Source organism: Acipenser ruthenus, chromosome 16 (genome assembly GCF_902713425.1).
Source record: "Acipenser ruthenus chromosome 16, fAciRut3.2 maternal haplotype, whole genome shotgun sequence".
Lineage (NCBI taxonomy): Eukaryota > Metazoa > Chordata > Actinopteri > Acipenseriformes > Acipenseridae > Acipenser > Acipenser ruthenus.
Window position 1 is genome coordinate 29,965,052 of NC_081204.1, and position 16,122 is coordinate 29,981,173.

Sequence of the window (16,122 nt, forward strand, 5' to 3'; positions counted from 1 at the left end):
AGTAAATGGCAAAGAGATTACACTTGTCATCTAATCTGTGAATTAACTAATAGAATACTGGAAGTAATAAGTACACTGTCTATACTACATTGTCCTAATGGAGAAAAAAAATAAAAACAGAATTGAAATATTATTGCATTTCAACTGCACGTTTAACTGGAACAAAACAGACACCAGAGGTTAAACTGCCGGTTTAACCGCTGGTGTTCTTTAAAAAGAAGCAGTTTAATTGTAATTTAAGAACCTTCGAATGGCAGTTTTAATTTTTTTTGTTTGTTTGGCAGTTCTAGCTGCAACAGTTTTGTCCTAGTTGGTAACATGGGAAACGATAATACATTCGAGAGAAAGGGCATTAATTGTACTGAAATGACATGTTGTACGTTGTATCTTGTACCTCTGTAATTACAGTGTAATTTTATTGTGTTACAACGTCACACTTTCATTTTTCAATTAAAAATGTGTAATTGTGGTGTGACTGCTGTAATTAATGCCACAAAAAGCAGCAAGATGGAGGTTAAAAGAAGATAAACAAGGAAACTGTAATGAATGGAAGAAATGAAGGGGCCATTCTGCAGTAAACACACCACCAAATACGCCAAATGCTGGTCGTTCAACAAACCAGGAGAAATGCATTAATCTACTGACAGTGTACTGTTTTCTTTCCTTGCAATGTCCCCATATATATGGGCCACAATGTAGACAGTATATGGGAGATATCCACATGTCAAAGTAATAATTGTACGATTCATAGAATTATGATAATTTAATGTGTTCATACAAGGGCTTTGACACACCTTCCATCAGTCCAAATTTCTACTTCTCTCTCTTGCAATAGTAAAAAAAAAAGATATATGACAAAACTGGAAAAACAGGACAAATGTTTCATTCACACACTGGCTTAATTTAATGACTGAACACGCATCTCTTGATAGGCTCACTGCAAGAATTATATTTAGAACAGTTTTTTCAATCACCTTTGTTATAGACTGTTTGCTTGTTAGATTCTGCGGCTGGGAGGGGGTTGTATATGTTGTGTAAGTGTGTAAGTGCCTTCCTCAGCTTTTGTTGATTTGTTTGTGTAGAAAATACAAGGGATGTGCGAATAAATCAGAATCTTCTATCATAAGTCCTTTAAAAAATATTTGTATTTACTTCTGTTGTCTGGTTGCCAGACATGGATGTCCTGCGGTGTCGATTGATATTTAGACAGCCACACATACAGGTAGATAGACAAGCTGATTCATCTCCCTTAGTGTCTATATACATTGCTGGGGAGTCTGGTGTTACAAACAACAGATCAGGAAGAGAACATGTTATAAATACTGTAACGAGCCTGCTATAGGAGGGCAGTATACCCATATACAGGAATGCATGCTTTTCTCTCGCTTGCCATGTAATCATCTCATGTAAGTCATTGAGTGTGTGAGTGGAGGACTGTAGCACTGGTGCTCCCCCTGCAGAATGGCTCAAAGCGACAGTAAGAAGGAGACTAAACCTCAGTGCTGACTCCAGGACTGTACGTACAGCGCAGTGTTTTCTGCACCCTCCGCAGTTTCATGGCAGTCCTGTACGCGGAGAATTTGATGTTATTCAGATCCGCTGGGAAATAAGAGACAAGAGAGGAGGTTAATAGATGCAGATACGCAGTTCAATTAAAAATTGCTTTTTTTATCACAATTTGGTGGACTTCCACCAGCATCTGTTCTCCAAACCCGCAAAATCCCAACGCACCTGCCCCTCTCCAGCTTTCTCCGTGCTTTCCCCCCACTCCTCGTCTCCAGCTCTCCCACTTTCCTTGCCTCCCAGTTTTAGAAAACATTTCCCAACCCTACCCTAGTCTCATTCCCCACCAGTCTCTGGACAGATGATCTTCAATGGCAATGTAATGGTTCTGTATTACAGAAGCACAATGGTAGCTACAATGGATAGAGCCACTGGTAAAATGGTACCATGACAGTTTCATATTTTGACAAACCAAACGGTAGAATCAATACCATTAAACTGGTAATACATTGTAATACAATACCAGTAGCTACAACATCAGAACCATGTCAATATTTATTCAAAATCCATTGTGTTGCAGTTTCTGGGAATTCTGCGGTCTGCTAATCCTTCTGCTTAGGTTTCTTCAGAGTAATACATTTTATATTAATTCTAATATAATTAGTATTTTGCACATAAATCTGGACTCTTACCAAGGGCCTGGTACAGCTCTGTCATTTTAGGGTGGTCCCAGCAGGTAGTCTGAGTCTGGTGGCTAAAAAGGAACACTCTTAATGGCTGGGGTGCAAGCAGGTGTGTGTTCATGAAGACTCCTCAATTAGAGCCTTTTTGTTACAGGTGATCTGACAGACCAAATAGATCTGGTACAGAAACATGTGGTTACAGTCTTTTGGGGGTTTCTTCAGTATATTTAAACAGCTGATGAGGTGCTATGTGTTTGGGTGTATTCAATTGATCTCAACAACAGGGCATCTAAATACCTCCACTGGGTGCATTTCTGACTGTAATAATTTGTGATTTAAAAGGACAGCTGTATTTAGATTTGCCCATATATACATAGATCAATTAAATACACCCCAGTGCTGTAATCGAATGTGTCACATTCTTTGATAGGCCAGTATGCATAAAGTGTAATAACTTAAGTGATCAACCGCTTGCATTAACTGGTGGATAAAAGATGTCAGAGTCTCGTTCTTCAAACTCAAAAGAGAATGTACCCCACAGTGATTGCAGAAAACCTGTTTGTTCACTTAGAAATTCATACTAAAGAAACACCATCAAACTGCCAAGTCTTTCTTGCAATATGAATGAATAAAGACAGAAATGTAAGGTGTTTCTCAGTGCAGTAGGCAAATTAAAATGTGTTGCAGTCAGCTGGACTTTCGCTCTGTGCACACCTTGCTGTAACTGCAGCCTCAATCCCTGGGAATGAGGAGATATGTGACTAACGTGTCAGCTGACAAGGCTACCGGGTGCCCCCTAAGCTTCCTCGGTCCTGGCTAATACCTCCTCTGAGCCACTGGGCTAACAGGCTGAACCGCTCCCTGGATTTTGTTCAAAGCAATTTCTAGCCATGCCCGACATGTCTCACATCCCCCTCGAAAGCAGCTTTTAGCCAACTACTGGTAGACTGGGCTCCTCGCCAGTACCATAAGATCTGAATTATTAACTCCTCTTTGAAAACGACCATCGATTTCCACTGCGGTTCCTTGGCAGCTCAAAGCTGCAGCCAATAAGGTATTTATCTGCAAGCCATAGGGGGCTTATTGAAGGCAGACGAGCATCGAAGAACATCTCTCCCAATTAAATTTGATATATACTGTATATATATATATATAATAACATTTTCCCTTGCTTGATAAAAAGTTAATATCAGGGCATGTACTTTCTCTGACGGCTAAAGCTAAATCTTTGATACTTAATTTTTTATTTATTAATAATGCATTACACAAGGCATTACATTACAGTTTTTAACCATGTCAGTTTATAACTTTATACGCAGGGCTGCTGTGATCCTACTGCCCTGTACGCCGTTGTCAAGCAAGTGGTGTATTGAATTGTGGAGTGCTAGAGGAAAGGTTGGATCTGGTCAGGGATCAGGGAAAAGCCATTGCATCCAGAAGTGGTGTTGGTGTCTGTGGGATAACTTACTTGATGTAGTAGGGCACTTTGTTGTGGGAAATGGATCGTTCCCAGGGAACCTGCACTGAACCTGAACGAAACAGACAATGTAATCTAATATAATCAGATGTGCATCATCAAGTCAGGAGAATAAGCAGAAACAGAGATAATAACACATGTGATAACAGAAATGCATCCTGGCATTTTTAGCCCTTTCACACACACAAGGGTTAATCCTCACCCTGGAGAAATGAATGATAATAAAATTCATTCTTGCAACTGCAACACACAGGCCCTCAGATTGCTATTCCAGAGGCCTGTATTTCAAACTGGGAGCGTATTGAATCACTCATTGATTCAGTAACTGACCTTGAAGGAGAATTGTACTGCAGAGGTAACTGGTACAAGCCACACTAACCCGGCCGAGCAGTAATAGGATACGTACTGGAGAGAAAGTGCTGAGATCCTGGTCCAAAATCTCTGTGGGCATCTTGAAGCTGTTTCAGCCTCTCATCAATGGAGCCCTGCAAAAGGAGACATGCAGCAGGCAAAAAATAAATGCTACCTTGTTCTATAGAATTTGAAATGGATCTCTCTATTGATATCTAAGAACCCTGTGGCTTCACCCACGTTTGCCCTTACTTTACATACACATGGGTTCGGCTACATAGAAACATGTAATTGTGTGGAGACAAGGCACTAGGCACAGGATTAAAATAAATGCCTTGTTGTCTGCATATTAGAATATTACCTGGTGTAATAAAAAAATTAAAAAAACAGAACTGTCATCTGATTCATAATAAAATTCCAATTTACAACACACTGGAACATCTTCCGATTTTGAAACATCCTGAATTTATAACAGTCCATTAACGAAATAGCATTACACACAGGACTCTTTGTTTAAAATATCTAGCTAACACAGGATTCAGTTTTTAACATTTCACATCTGGGGAGGTTATCATCCCCTTGGGCTCATTCACTGAATGATCCCCGGATCCCAGTGAAGACAGTGCTTAACCTGTGTGTATCCATGGCTGTGCTGAGCCCCTCACCTGCAGCTGTTTCCACCCGGTGTTGAGCTGCTCCAGGGCGCGGGCGTTGTCCACTGACAGGTGCACGTCGGCGATGGCCAGCTGATGAGCGAGGTCATTGATGTGCTTCATGCCTTCCTTCACCTGAGTCAGCTCCTCCTTAAACAGCTGGGGAATGAGGACAGGGGGAAATCACAGAGGAAAGGATCAGCAACTTCCAGTGCCGTTTAATCCCTTAAGAAACAAGTGCGTCAGTGCACTGCAGTGTTGGACTAGAACAGTATTGGAAGTATTCTGTACCACCAATTTAGGGTTAAGCAGTACTTATTTGTAAGGGATAATGTAAAGGCAGTTTGAAGAAACCATCTCGCTTTGTGTTTCCATATTGTATTTAAGGAAAAATTCGAATCAAACTCTAGTTTGAATAGTTTCTGTTCAAAACAAATCTAGCTACCTACAATTTACCAGTCACACAAAAAACATGTCAACTGTACGGAGGTTAGACTATGATGGTTATCTCTGGTGTAACTGGAGCCTGGCTGATTGCTGCGTGCACCTTGGTGGCGTCGATGTGGTCCTGCAGGGAGTCGATGAAGAGGTCACCGACAGGCTCCCAGGACCCCCGCACCCCCTCCCCCTGGTCCAGCGCCCCGGCCAGCTCCTCCATGGCAGCCTGCAGCTCCAGCAGCCTCTCCAGCGTGAGCTCAATGTGCCGGTGGCGGTCGAGGCAGCGCGCTGTCAGCTTCTCCCACAGGTCGCTCGCCACGTTCGCCTGCTTCCACACCGAGCGGCTGGCGTTCTGGATCCGCCGTCGGGGCGACACATCTGGAAGGTGGGGGGCAAGGCGTTGGAGAACGAACCGGGGCTCTTACACCTCTCTCCCTACTCCTGAGGACTGTGTACTGCTGTTCATAGGTTACAACTGCCTCTGGTGCACTTGAGCCATGATTTGTTTTTCAGTAAACCGTACGAGGAGGTAAACGTTCCTGCCTCGTCGTTTATTTACGAATTTGAAATGTTTACCTTTCACTGGGCTTTAAAACAAATCAGTTCTATTGTACACCATTATTTGATAGAACAAATACTTTCATCTGCTTTTTTTTTCTCTGATACCAGAATAAATCAGGACGTTTTAACTTTTTACTGTGCTCTCTTCTGTGGTAGTCTCCACGCTTGCCGTTGAGATGGAATGTTTTTTATTTTCCATTTCATACATAGGTTGTGATGGTGTTTAATACACATTATTTCCCAATAAAAAAGCTACTTTTATTTGCCTGCCAATTTTAGGTACTTTTACGATGTCCATTTATAGGTTTATTAAATGGCTCATTGTCACAAAGACGGCCAGAGTGGGTGGCGTCAGACCAGAAAAGGAATACACAGAGAGATGTGGTTTGGTATAAGCTGGGCGCGTGATCGCGCTCAGCATTTAATAAACAGAAAATAAAAGGTTTGAAACACAAAAACACTGGACACGGCACTTGCGCCAAAATAAAGAGACAAACAAAAACGAACACACACTAACAAACAGGGACGAACAAACACGGTGAGTAAAGCAATATTTACGTTCTTTCTTTCTTTCACTTTTTAGTTTCTCCTCTCTCTCCCGTTCTCCACTCACCGAACACCAACCACGACTGAGTGAAAATGTGCATCTATATATACTGTTGTGCTGGGATTCAATTACTAATTAATCATTCACTTGAATCCCAGCACGTGAATTAATTCTGTGCAACCCCGTGCTCACATATTACATTTAACCAGCACGTGAAGTGATTTGTGCTCTCCTCGTGCCTAAATACAAATCTACACTTTAAATATACGTGAAACACAGACCCGTTTATATCCCGTGTACCAATCTATACACCAACATTAACACACACACGCACGCAACATACAACACAGATCACACAAATGCACACAGGGGCGGGGCACTTTGCCACATATACCCCCCCTTGTGCGCAGCACACATGGCCTCAACGGCCACCTCCCCCCTTAAAAACCCAGCAGTCCAGAACAAAGTCTCGGGCTGGGAAGGGAGGCTTCAGTGGGCCCTTGGCTGGCAATGCTGTCAGCACCCCTGCCGGTAGTGGCACGGCTGACAGCCTGTTGGTCCCATCCTGCAGCGAAAAAGCTGCGGGGGCAGGTGGTCCCCCGACCTCCCCCTTCTTCGTAGCCGGCAGCTCCCTCCTGTGGGGCTCCGGCCACAAGAACTCCTGCAGCGAAACTGCTGCTGGGGAAAGTGGTCTCCAGACCTCCTCCCCCTTCTTCGTGGCCGGCAGCTCCCCTTTCTGGGGCTCCGGCCACCGTACTCCCTGCGGGGGTACGGGCAGCAGAGGCAGCTCCTGCTCCTCTGCTCCGGGCGGTGGCGGAGGCAGAGGCAGCTCCAGCTCCTCTGCTCCTGGCGGTGGTGGAGGCAGAGGCAGCTCCTGCTCCTCTGCTCCTAGTGGAGGAAGCGGTGGAGGTGGTGGAGGCAGAGGCAGCTCCTGCTCCTCTGCTCCTGGTGGTGGTGGAGGCAGAGGCAGCTCCTGCTCCTCTGCTCCTAGTGGAGGAAGCGGTGGAGGTGGCGGAGGCAGAGGCAGCTCCTGCTCCTCTGCTCCTGGTGGTGGTGGAGGCAGAGGCAGCTCCTGCTCCTCTGCTCCTAGTGGAGGAAGCGGTGGAGGTGGCGGAGGCAGAGGCAGCTCCTGCTCCTCTGCTCCTGGTGGTGGTGGAGGCAGAGGCAGCTCCTGCTCCTCTGCTCCTAGTGGAGGAAGCGGTGGAGGTGGCGGAGGCAGAGGCAGCTCCTCTGCTCCTGGCGGCTCTGGCTCCCTCCGCTGTGGCGGCTGGGCTGGTGCGCGCCGTGCTGCCTTCAGCAGCATGAATAGAGGCTGCTGGGGGACACCAGCCTCCTGCCCCTCTCCCCCCAAAAAATTTCCAGGGGGTTGGGCCTGTAACTCCGCCCCTTCCGGCTCTTGGGGCTGAACCAGCAGGCATTTTCCCTCTGCTGGTGGCTTGGGTCCCAGAGCTGTGGAAGCCCCGACTTGCCTCCCTTTGGGCTGTGGACGCACCGACTCCTCCCTTTTGGGCTGTGGACGCACCGACTCCTCCCTTTTGGGCTGTGGACGCACCGTCTCCTCCCTTTTGGGCTGTGGACGCACCGACTCCCCCCTCTTGGGCTGTGGACGTTCGGGCTCCCCCCACTCAGGCGTAGGACGTTCGGGCTCCTCCCACTCAGGCGTAGGACGTTCGGGCTCCTCCCACTCAGGCGTAGGACGTTCGGGCTCCTCCCACTCAGGCGTAGGACGTTCGGGCTCCTCCCACTCAGGCGTAGGACGTTCGGGCTCCTCCCACTCAGGCGTAGGACGTTCGGGCTCCTCCCACTCAGGCGTAGGACGTTCGGGCTCCTCCCACTCAGGCGTAGGACGTTCAGGCTCCTTCCGCTTGGGCACTGGCGAGCTAGCATAGGGGCATCCTGACCAGTCATGTCCCCCTTCCTCACATCGCCCGCACCAGCTCGGTGGCACCTCGGAGCAGTCCCTCCAGCGGTGATCCACCTCTCCGCACCAGGTGCACCAGGGGAACAGGTTCTCTGGCTCCTCTGGCCGCTGTTGCAGTTGTGGTTGGGGCGGTGGGAGCAGCAGTCTACCCCCCCCCCTGCTGGTCGTGGAGACTGAGGCGACCCCTGCTCCTCCCTCTCCTGATGGACAGGGCAGTGGGCCACGAAGTGCTCACCTCTGCAGATGGGGCATCGTTGGGGTAGCTGTCCGAGGGGGTACCAGGGGCAGTTGGTGCTGGAATGCCCAGGCTCAGCACAGCAGTAACACCCGGGCTGCTGTTCCTCCAGCTGGTGTTGTGGTTGCTGTTGCTGCTGCAGCTTTCCTTTCCCCCTTCTCTTCTCACTCCTCCTCCCCACCTTCCTCTCCTGGGCCGGTTCCTCCTCCTCCTCACCTTGGAAGGGGCAGATCGCCACCGTGTGTCCGTAGACTCCACAGGCCATGCACCAGCCTTGGTCCTCGAGGCCCCCGAGGAGGTCCTCCAGGTCCTGGCAGCCGTCTCTCCAGCCTTCCATTTTCACTTTTTTTTTTTTTTAAACCAGTCCTGTGGTTTTTTTTTTTTTTTTTTTTAACACAAAACCCCCTCTCCTGGTCTGACGCTTGGAGGCGCTGTTATCCCACGATGACACCACGCGTCACAAAGACGGCCGGAGTGGGTGGCGTCAGACCAGAAACAGGAACACAATAAACAGAGAGATGTGGTTTGGTATAAGCTGGGCGCGTGATCGTGCTCAGCATTTAATAAACAGAAAATAAAAGGTTTGAAACACAAAAACACTGGACACGGCACTTGCGCCAAAATAAAGAGACAAACAAAAACGAACACACACTAACAAACAGGGACGAACAAACACGGTGAGTAAAGCAATATTTACGTTCTTTCTTTCTTTCACTTTTTAGTTTCTCCTCTCTCTCCCGTTCTCCACTCACCGAACACCAACCACGACTGAGTGAAAATGTGCATCTATATATACTGTTGTGCTGGGATTCAATTACTAATTAATCATTCACTTGAATCCCAGCACGTGAATTAATTCTGTGCAACCCCGTGCTCACATATTACATTTAACCAGCACGTGAAGTGATTTGTGCTCTCCTCGTGCCTAAATACAAATCTACACTTTAAATATACGTGAAACACAGACCCGTTTATATCCCGTGTACCAATCTATACACCAACATTAACACACACACGCACGCAACATACAACACAGATCACACAAATGCACACAGGGGCGGGGCACTTTGCCACACTCATCCATAAACTCAATCATAAGATATTGGTAATGATAGTGGGACTAAAAAGAAGCGTATTAATAAATAATGAATGTATTACAAGTACACTGTGTATCCTGTGTATCTAGGATTCTTGAAAGACAAGAGGAAACAGCAGGATGCTGTATGTGCTTGACCTTTGCTGTCAGGAAGTGTCTCCTCTGGCTCTACGAAGGGATGCTGGGAAAGGAAATCCTGGGCCGACTCAAGGACAGAGTATATGAAGGGGCCTCTGGACTTTATATCTTCCATGAACGCCTGCAGGGGAAGAGAGAGCCACACAGCAGATTAACACAGACTACCAGCAACTGGGGGTGGCATCCAGAAGAACATAAGAACATTCACAGACGAGAGGAGGCCATTCATCCCATTAATGCTCATCTGGTTTCTAGTTGGTGGTTGATCTGAAAACTTTGTCAAGTCAGATCTCAAGTATCCTGATGTTCCAGCATCAACAACATTATTATTATTATTATTATTATTATTATTACATTTCTTAACATGGCTAGGTAACCTAGGCTATTCCATACCCTCAAAAAAAAGTGACTCTTTCTGTCCAAAGCCTGTCCTCACCTAATTTTTCTTCAACACTTTGCACTGAAGCAAATGCTTAGCGAGTGTGTCCCCTCATGTCAGACACACAGGGAGATGCCCGAGCATGTACTTAAATGAACAGACGGAGGATTTCATGCTTGAATGGAGCTGTATAATTAGTTAGCACATGCTGAAAGCGGTTGGCTCTGTAGAGAACAGTTTGCAATTAAAGGTTTATTGTTATTTTAATTCTATATTATTCTCAGTAAATACCATCTAAACTAGCATTTTTTTTTAATTATAAAGCAATCATAATGTTTTAAATGATAACAAGCTCAATACAATAATATATATTTTTACTATGTTCTGTCTGGGATAGGAATGTTATTAGAATTGTTGATTTGGTACTTGGATTGTTACTGCTTTTTCCCATTGCTGAATGATAATGTAGTTTTGAAAAGTCTTGTAATATCGTTGCGTGTCCTAGAACCATTTTACTAGTCTATTATATTTCATTTTGGCACTGTTCAGTTTAACACTATAGACTTTAGAGTATCCAGCGCATCCCTTATAAAACATATTCCCAGTCCCGGTCACAGAGGAGCTCAGCTTACCATGTGAAAATCTCTCTGGTGCTGCACAGCCCCAACATCGCCCCCTATAGGCAGCTGCTCAGACAGCTCCTCATCCTTCAGAGTGAGCCAGTCAATGATCTCCTGGAGGGACAGCTGGAGCTTCCCACTGCTATCAGAGAAAGCTTCCAGACGAGCCCTGGAAAGAGAGAGATACCGGTAAACAGCAGACTCTACATGTAGTAACACCGCTTCTATTAACATACACAGTGTCGCCACAGTAAAGAACCCTTCAAACGTTAGCCATTTAACCAGTATGCATTTCAAATAGAAATGTTAGCCTTTTCGGCCTTGTCATGTAGGCAAATGTTCCAGCTAGTGCTTTCATCAGTATTGTGGTGCTTCTACAGCAGGACCACAGTGTAACAGTTTTTAGACATATTTAATATTTATTTACATATGCACACATGTCATCACGCCTTCTGGCTAAGACAGGCCTGCAAAGACACAGCCAGGCTGGTCCGACGCAAAACCGCAGAGCAAATGATTCATACTGTGTTTTATAATGCAAATGGGAAGCTATAATGGCACCTGCCAGCAACGTGCTTGAATGTAGACGTTGAGTACAATGAGGAAGGGACTAATAATACAAGATATGAGAGCAGCAGCTCTGGAATAAGTGCTTTACGCCTTTGTACACAGAGCTGGTACAATTACTTATATTGTCTACACAAAAATAAAAACCAGCCAATCCATGTGTACTTATAATAATAATAATGTGATATCTTGTAACAATTGTAAGTCGCCCTGGATAAGGGCATCTGCTAAGAAATAAATAATAATAATAATAATAATAATAATAATAATAATAATAATAATAATAATACAATAACACTCACTGAAGCACTCTATACTAAAGGGCAAGAACAGCCATGGAATTACAATGTAACAACTATGTAATTACCAGTGGTGTGTCTTCTTACATGGTAACTACCATACAGTTACATGGAAATGGCATCTAATGAGACAATGGCACAGGTCCTTTCCATGTAATTACACACTTATTCCACCAGTAGTGTCGTTGGAAATATTGGTAATTACATGTAAGTTCATGGTTAAGTAAACTAAAGTGTTAGCGCACACTCAAACCCTTGTAGGCTCATAATGCATGCATGCATTCACACACTAAAGAGGTGCAGTGCCTGATATTTTCTGAAATAAAAAAGCTGTATTAATGGCTAACATGCTGTCTCAGAGGCTGTTTGAAGTGTTGTGTGTGCCCATACCTTCAGCTTCTAAAAGAGATGTTTTGAAAAAGCTAATAGTCTTATCAATACATGCTTTGCAACCAGACACAAGTTAAAAAAGGTGGAACGGTTATATTCTCTCTTTGCCTGGTGGTACAACGTTTTTCAGGCTCTAGCTGTGAATCTGATGAGTTTCATCGGGTTCACTGCTTGTGATAAACCGAAAAAAGGTTTCAGAGAGAAAGAGAGAGATAGAGATAGATAGAGTGTGAGCGATAGACAGATAGAGAGAGAAGCTGTATAGACATGTCTTTCTTTACCTTGTATTGTGTTGGAAAATCAGTCAAAAGCTTTTGCTATCACAGTCTTAGTCTAATTGGAGTTGGAGTGAACTGACCTCAGCACACCTTATTTTAAACTAACTGGCTAATCATTACAGGGTTGTATCCACATTATCTTGGTTAACTCTGCAGCAGCACTACAGAATACACTGTAAAACTTTACAATGGCTATTTAAGAGATGTACAAGAAAATGAATAAGGGCACAATGTTAAGTAATATACAGCACAGTGCAAATATCAGCCATGTAAGTTAGAGATTAAATAGCAAAATTCACACGAATGAGAGGGTTTACACAATACACCATATTATTAGTATTATTATCACAATGTACCACAAAGCAGCATATCTTATACATGTATAAATAATCCTCTGATGGTAAAAGTTTGCATTTCTTATCCGAATAGATATTAAAGTGGAGTAGTGGTTAGGGCTCTGGACACTTGACCGGAGGGTTGTGGGTTCAATCCCCAGTGGGGGACACTGCTGTTGTACCCTTGAGCAAGGTACTTTACCTAGATTGCTTCAGTAAAAACCTAACTGTATAAATGGGTAATTGTATGTAAAAATAATGTGATATCTTGTAACAATTGTAAGTCGCCCTGGATAAGGGCGTCTGCTAAGAAATAAATAATAATAATAATAATAATAAATAGACACTAAATAGTATCAGATGGATGTTTTTGTGTGTGTGTGTGCGTGCGTGCGTGCGTGCGTATGTGCGTGCGTGTGTGCGTGTGTGCTACTAAACTAATATAATGTGTTTGTTTTTAAACCCTATGTATGCAATGCTTACATAATGGTATGCATTGTCCATAAATGCTCATTGTTGTTGCCAGGAGCTAACAACAGCAGGGAGAGGGACAGCAAAACAGGACCATGAGGAATCGCATATGCCAGGAACTCCCTGGGGAACTGCTGTCCAGGACATGGAGCCTACTGACCCACAACAGGTAAAGCTTTCTGCCTGTGTAAATGCAGGGCTATTATGAATTATGTATGGTCGTTTTAAGAGTTTTCATTCTGCACAGATTTCCGATTCAGGATCCTTTTAATAAAACATAAATGCAAAGTACTGCAATGCACTGACTGGCAAGCTAATATTTTATGAAGACAGCCTTCAGAGCAACATCATGCCATGTTATAAATACCATAAAGTGCATAGATTTTACAACTTTATGAATACTGTATATCATTGTATATAAAATGACTTCTCTAGTATTTCCCCCAGTTCTACAAAATAGACCCAAATCACAAATTCACTATGTATATATATATATATATATATATACACACACACACACACACACATAGTGAATGCCTTGCAGAGCTCTTTCTTTGCATTACCGACCATGCGGTTATTGCAAGTTAAAGAGGTGGTATATATAAGCAGAATAATGGTTGTATCTCCTTAGCTGGAAGCCTCAAAGTGTTACCAGGTTATTACTCTGAAAAACTTGTATCCGTCTAATCTTGCAACAAACACTGTACTGTGGGAGTTTATAAAGAGGTCTTATCAAGGGGCAGTGTGTAATTAAGGACTAAGAAACAAGCTGTGTGTTTTTTCATCACTACGAACCATGGCCTGTGGCGCCCTTGAGGGTTCATGTTGGGTCTAGTGATTTCTTCCTTTAATTCAAATGCTGGGAAACAAACCCACAACAAAACACAGCTAATGAAATATGCTGTAGATGATACAGGTAGCATAGCCCAAGGAAAGACAACCGGGAAACGTAATAGTGAATTACAATTATGACTTGCTTAAACAAGACACTAGGGTAAAAATGGACACAACTTATAAGCTATTTCAAATTTTGCAAGTTTGGTGGCTTCGGTCAGTGCTGTATAGGACTGAAGTTTGTATGTGTCAAAGTGAAAATGCCCCTTTAAGAAATATTCATGGTATCTAGTCATAGCAAGATCCTCTTCACTCTTATTACATCTCCTGTCATGTTTACTTTATTTTTTCTTTGGAATTCTGGAATGTGATGACCTACCTCCAATTCCAGTAAAAAAAAATACAGTGAAGAGCAAAGATATCCTCACCCACAAGGACAACAATGCTAACAAAATGAAAAGCATTCGCAAGCAGCACTCATTAAAAATGGAAATGTCACACACTAAGATAACTGGCTTTTACAGTACCATCAAAACTGTGAATAGTTTTTCTCAAGGTTGGAAACACAACTGCAGTATGGGCAGTTCAGTGCTTTTCTTGTTGCTGACCTCAGCCTCATCTCCCTTTGGCTGCTATGCGAATCAAACCTCCTGTAACAATGAAGGGAATTCTCTGCTGACAGAGCACCCACACACAGCTGGACTGGACATGAGGCTCTGCAAACATTTCAAAAATGTCTCTCGCTGGACTGAAAGAATGTGCGTGTCATTTACAGCTCTGCTCCGAGGCAGTGACCTCAAAATAAACAGTTTTATGCAAATGATTATTTAATGTAATTGTTCATTTGTAAATCTCATGGCTGACAGCATTTTAACCAAGAAGAGAGTTGGCCTAGCTCAACAGCTCACACTAATGTGCACCAGCAAATCATTATGATCATAGACCTGCTAATAGTCAGTGTGTAGCTGTTCAGGCTTTTTGGGGAACACTTTTGTTATAACACCATTATGAAGCCACACATTTTCAGATCACTCCAGCAATCTTTCATACAAACAATCACACACCCAACAAAGAAAATGTGTACCACACTGTGAAGAGTGTGTAGGGCCGCCTGACAAGTCTCTTAGGGATACAGTAAGGTCCCTGGTATGTCTCGTTGTTTTCCAGTGATGTGTGCAGTTTTGAATACAAAACCCTGCTAACCAATCAGCCACAGCCGGATTTAATGATTGAGCCTTTAAAGAATGGTATTGTAATCACAAAGTCCCTCACACCACCACTCACTCACTCCCCTCCACTCTTGAATCACGGACCCTGGGAGGTTTTACCTGATGCTGTGGGATTTGCGCTTGATTTCGCTCCAGCAGAGGTTCATCTTGGCGAGTGGGTCCCGCCGGGGCTCTCCGCTTTCTCTCTGCTCGGTTCCTGTCCTTCAGGGACCTCGCTCCGCTCCCACAGCGGCAGCTGTCATCCTGGGAACAACAGCCTCCCAGCTGCACAGACAAGAGGGACTGGGTGAGCTTACATGATATACTTTCTACTGGTTATTTAACTGGTTATTTCCAATTTAAGAAACCTAAAACACAATACAAACCTTTCCCAGATTGATTGTATACTGTTTGATTAGTAAACCATGAAGTCACTGTACTATAATACAAGGTATGTTATAAAATGAAATGATGTAATTCTCTTAAATGGCTCAAATTCCACCACTCACAAAAGTAAAAAGAAAAAAAAAGAACTTGAGCCATACATGAGCCTCACCAAAACACCCCCTGCAAATTTCCATCAGTAACTATTAAACACTCAATTGTGGTTCATTTTGAAATACTAAAAGAAAATTCAATGACAAAGGTTTTGACTAGAAGTTATTCCCAATATCACTGACGTTTCTTTTACTAGCAATGTTCAGAAGAATAAAATCCAGGACTCGCAAATTACAATGCATGTATTCACTATGTACAGTATGTAGCATTCCCGTCTGTCTGTAGGCTCCGGTCCATCTTGTATTGAGACACTCGCGTATCATTGCTCATGACGAGTAATCGACTGTAGCACAGTTCATTCCTCTTGAAACAAATTCATTCTTTTCATTAAACAGTTTCCCTTCCAAGCCCCAGTCTGCTGTAGACTGCAATTCTTCAAGCGTGCAAGTAGAGCACTCGATAGTATAATTATCACACTTCCTTTATGAATGAGCAACATCTCCAAGTTAATACATGTTCATCATTTGTGAATGAACGACAGGAAAAACTGGCAAAAACCACTTTCCCTTTAAGATGTCACTGTTTAACTTTGAGTTGCTGTTTTTCTTTAAGAAAGCAGTACATACATATTGCCCTTGGT

At 43.8% G+C, this 16,122-nt stretch overlaps 1 protein-coding gene across 3 annotated transcripts in view; it reads right to left on the reverse strand.

Annotated features, from left to right (window-relative positions):
• LOC117411758 (dystrophin-related protein 2-like) overlaps nt 1–16,122 on the reverse strand; it is a 55,691-nt gene that overhangs the window by 12,942 nt on the left and 26,627 nt on the right. For all 3 annotated transcript variants that reach the window (XM_034903151.2, XM_058989338.1, XM_034903152.2), the window contains 9 exons: nt 15,105–15,269; nt 10,615–10,771; nt 9,604–9,724; nt 5,215–5,483; nt 4,680–4,826; nt 4,070–4,148; nt 3,655–3,715; nt 2,196–2,257; nt 1,525–1,599 (listed from right to left, as the gene is read on the reverse strand). In XM_034903151.2, coding sequence (XP_034759042.1) covers nt 1,525–1,599; nt 2,196–2,257; nt 3,655–3,715; nt 4,070–4,148; nt 4,680–4,826; nt 5,215–5,483; nt 9,604–9,724; nt 10,615–10,771; nt 15,105–15,151 — 1,018 coding nt within the window. In that variant the 5' untranslated portion in view covers nt 15,152–15,269. The remainder of the gene's footprint in view (nt 1–1,524; nt 1,600–2,195; nt 2,258–3,654; nt 3,716–4,069; nt 4,149–4,679; nt 4,827–5,214; nt 5,484–9,603; nt 9,725–10,614; nt 10,772–15,104; nt 15,270–16,122) is intronic.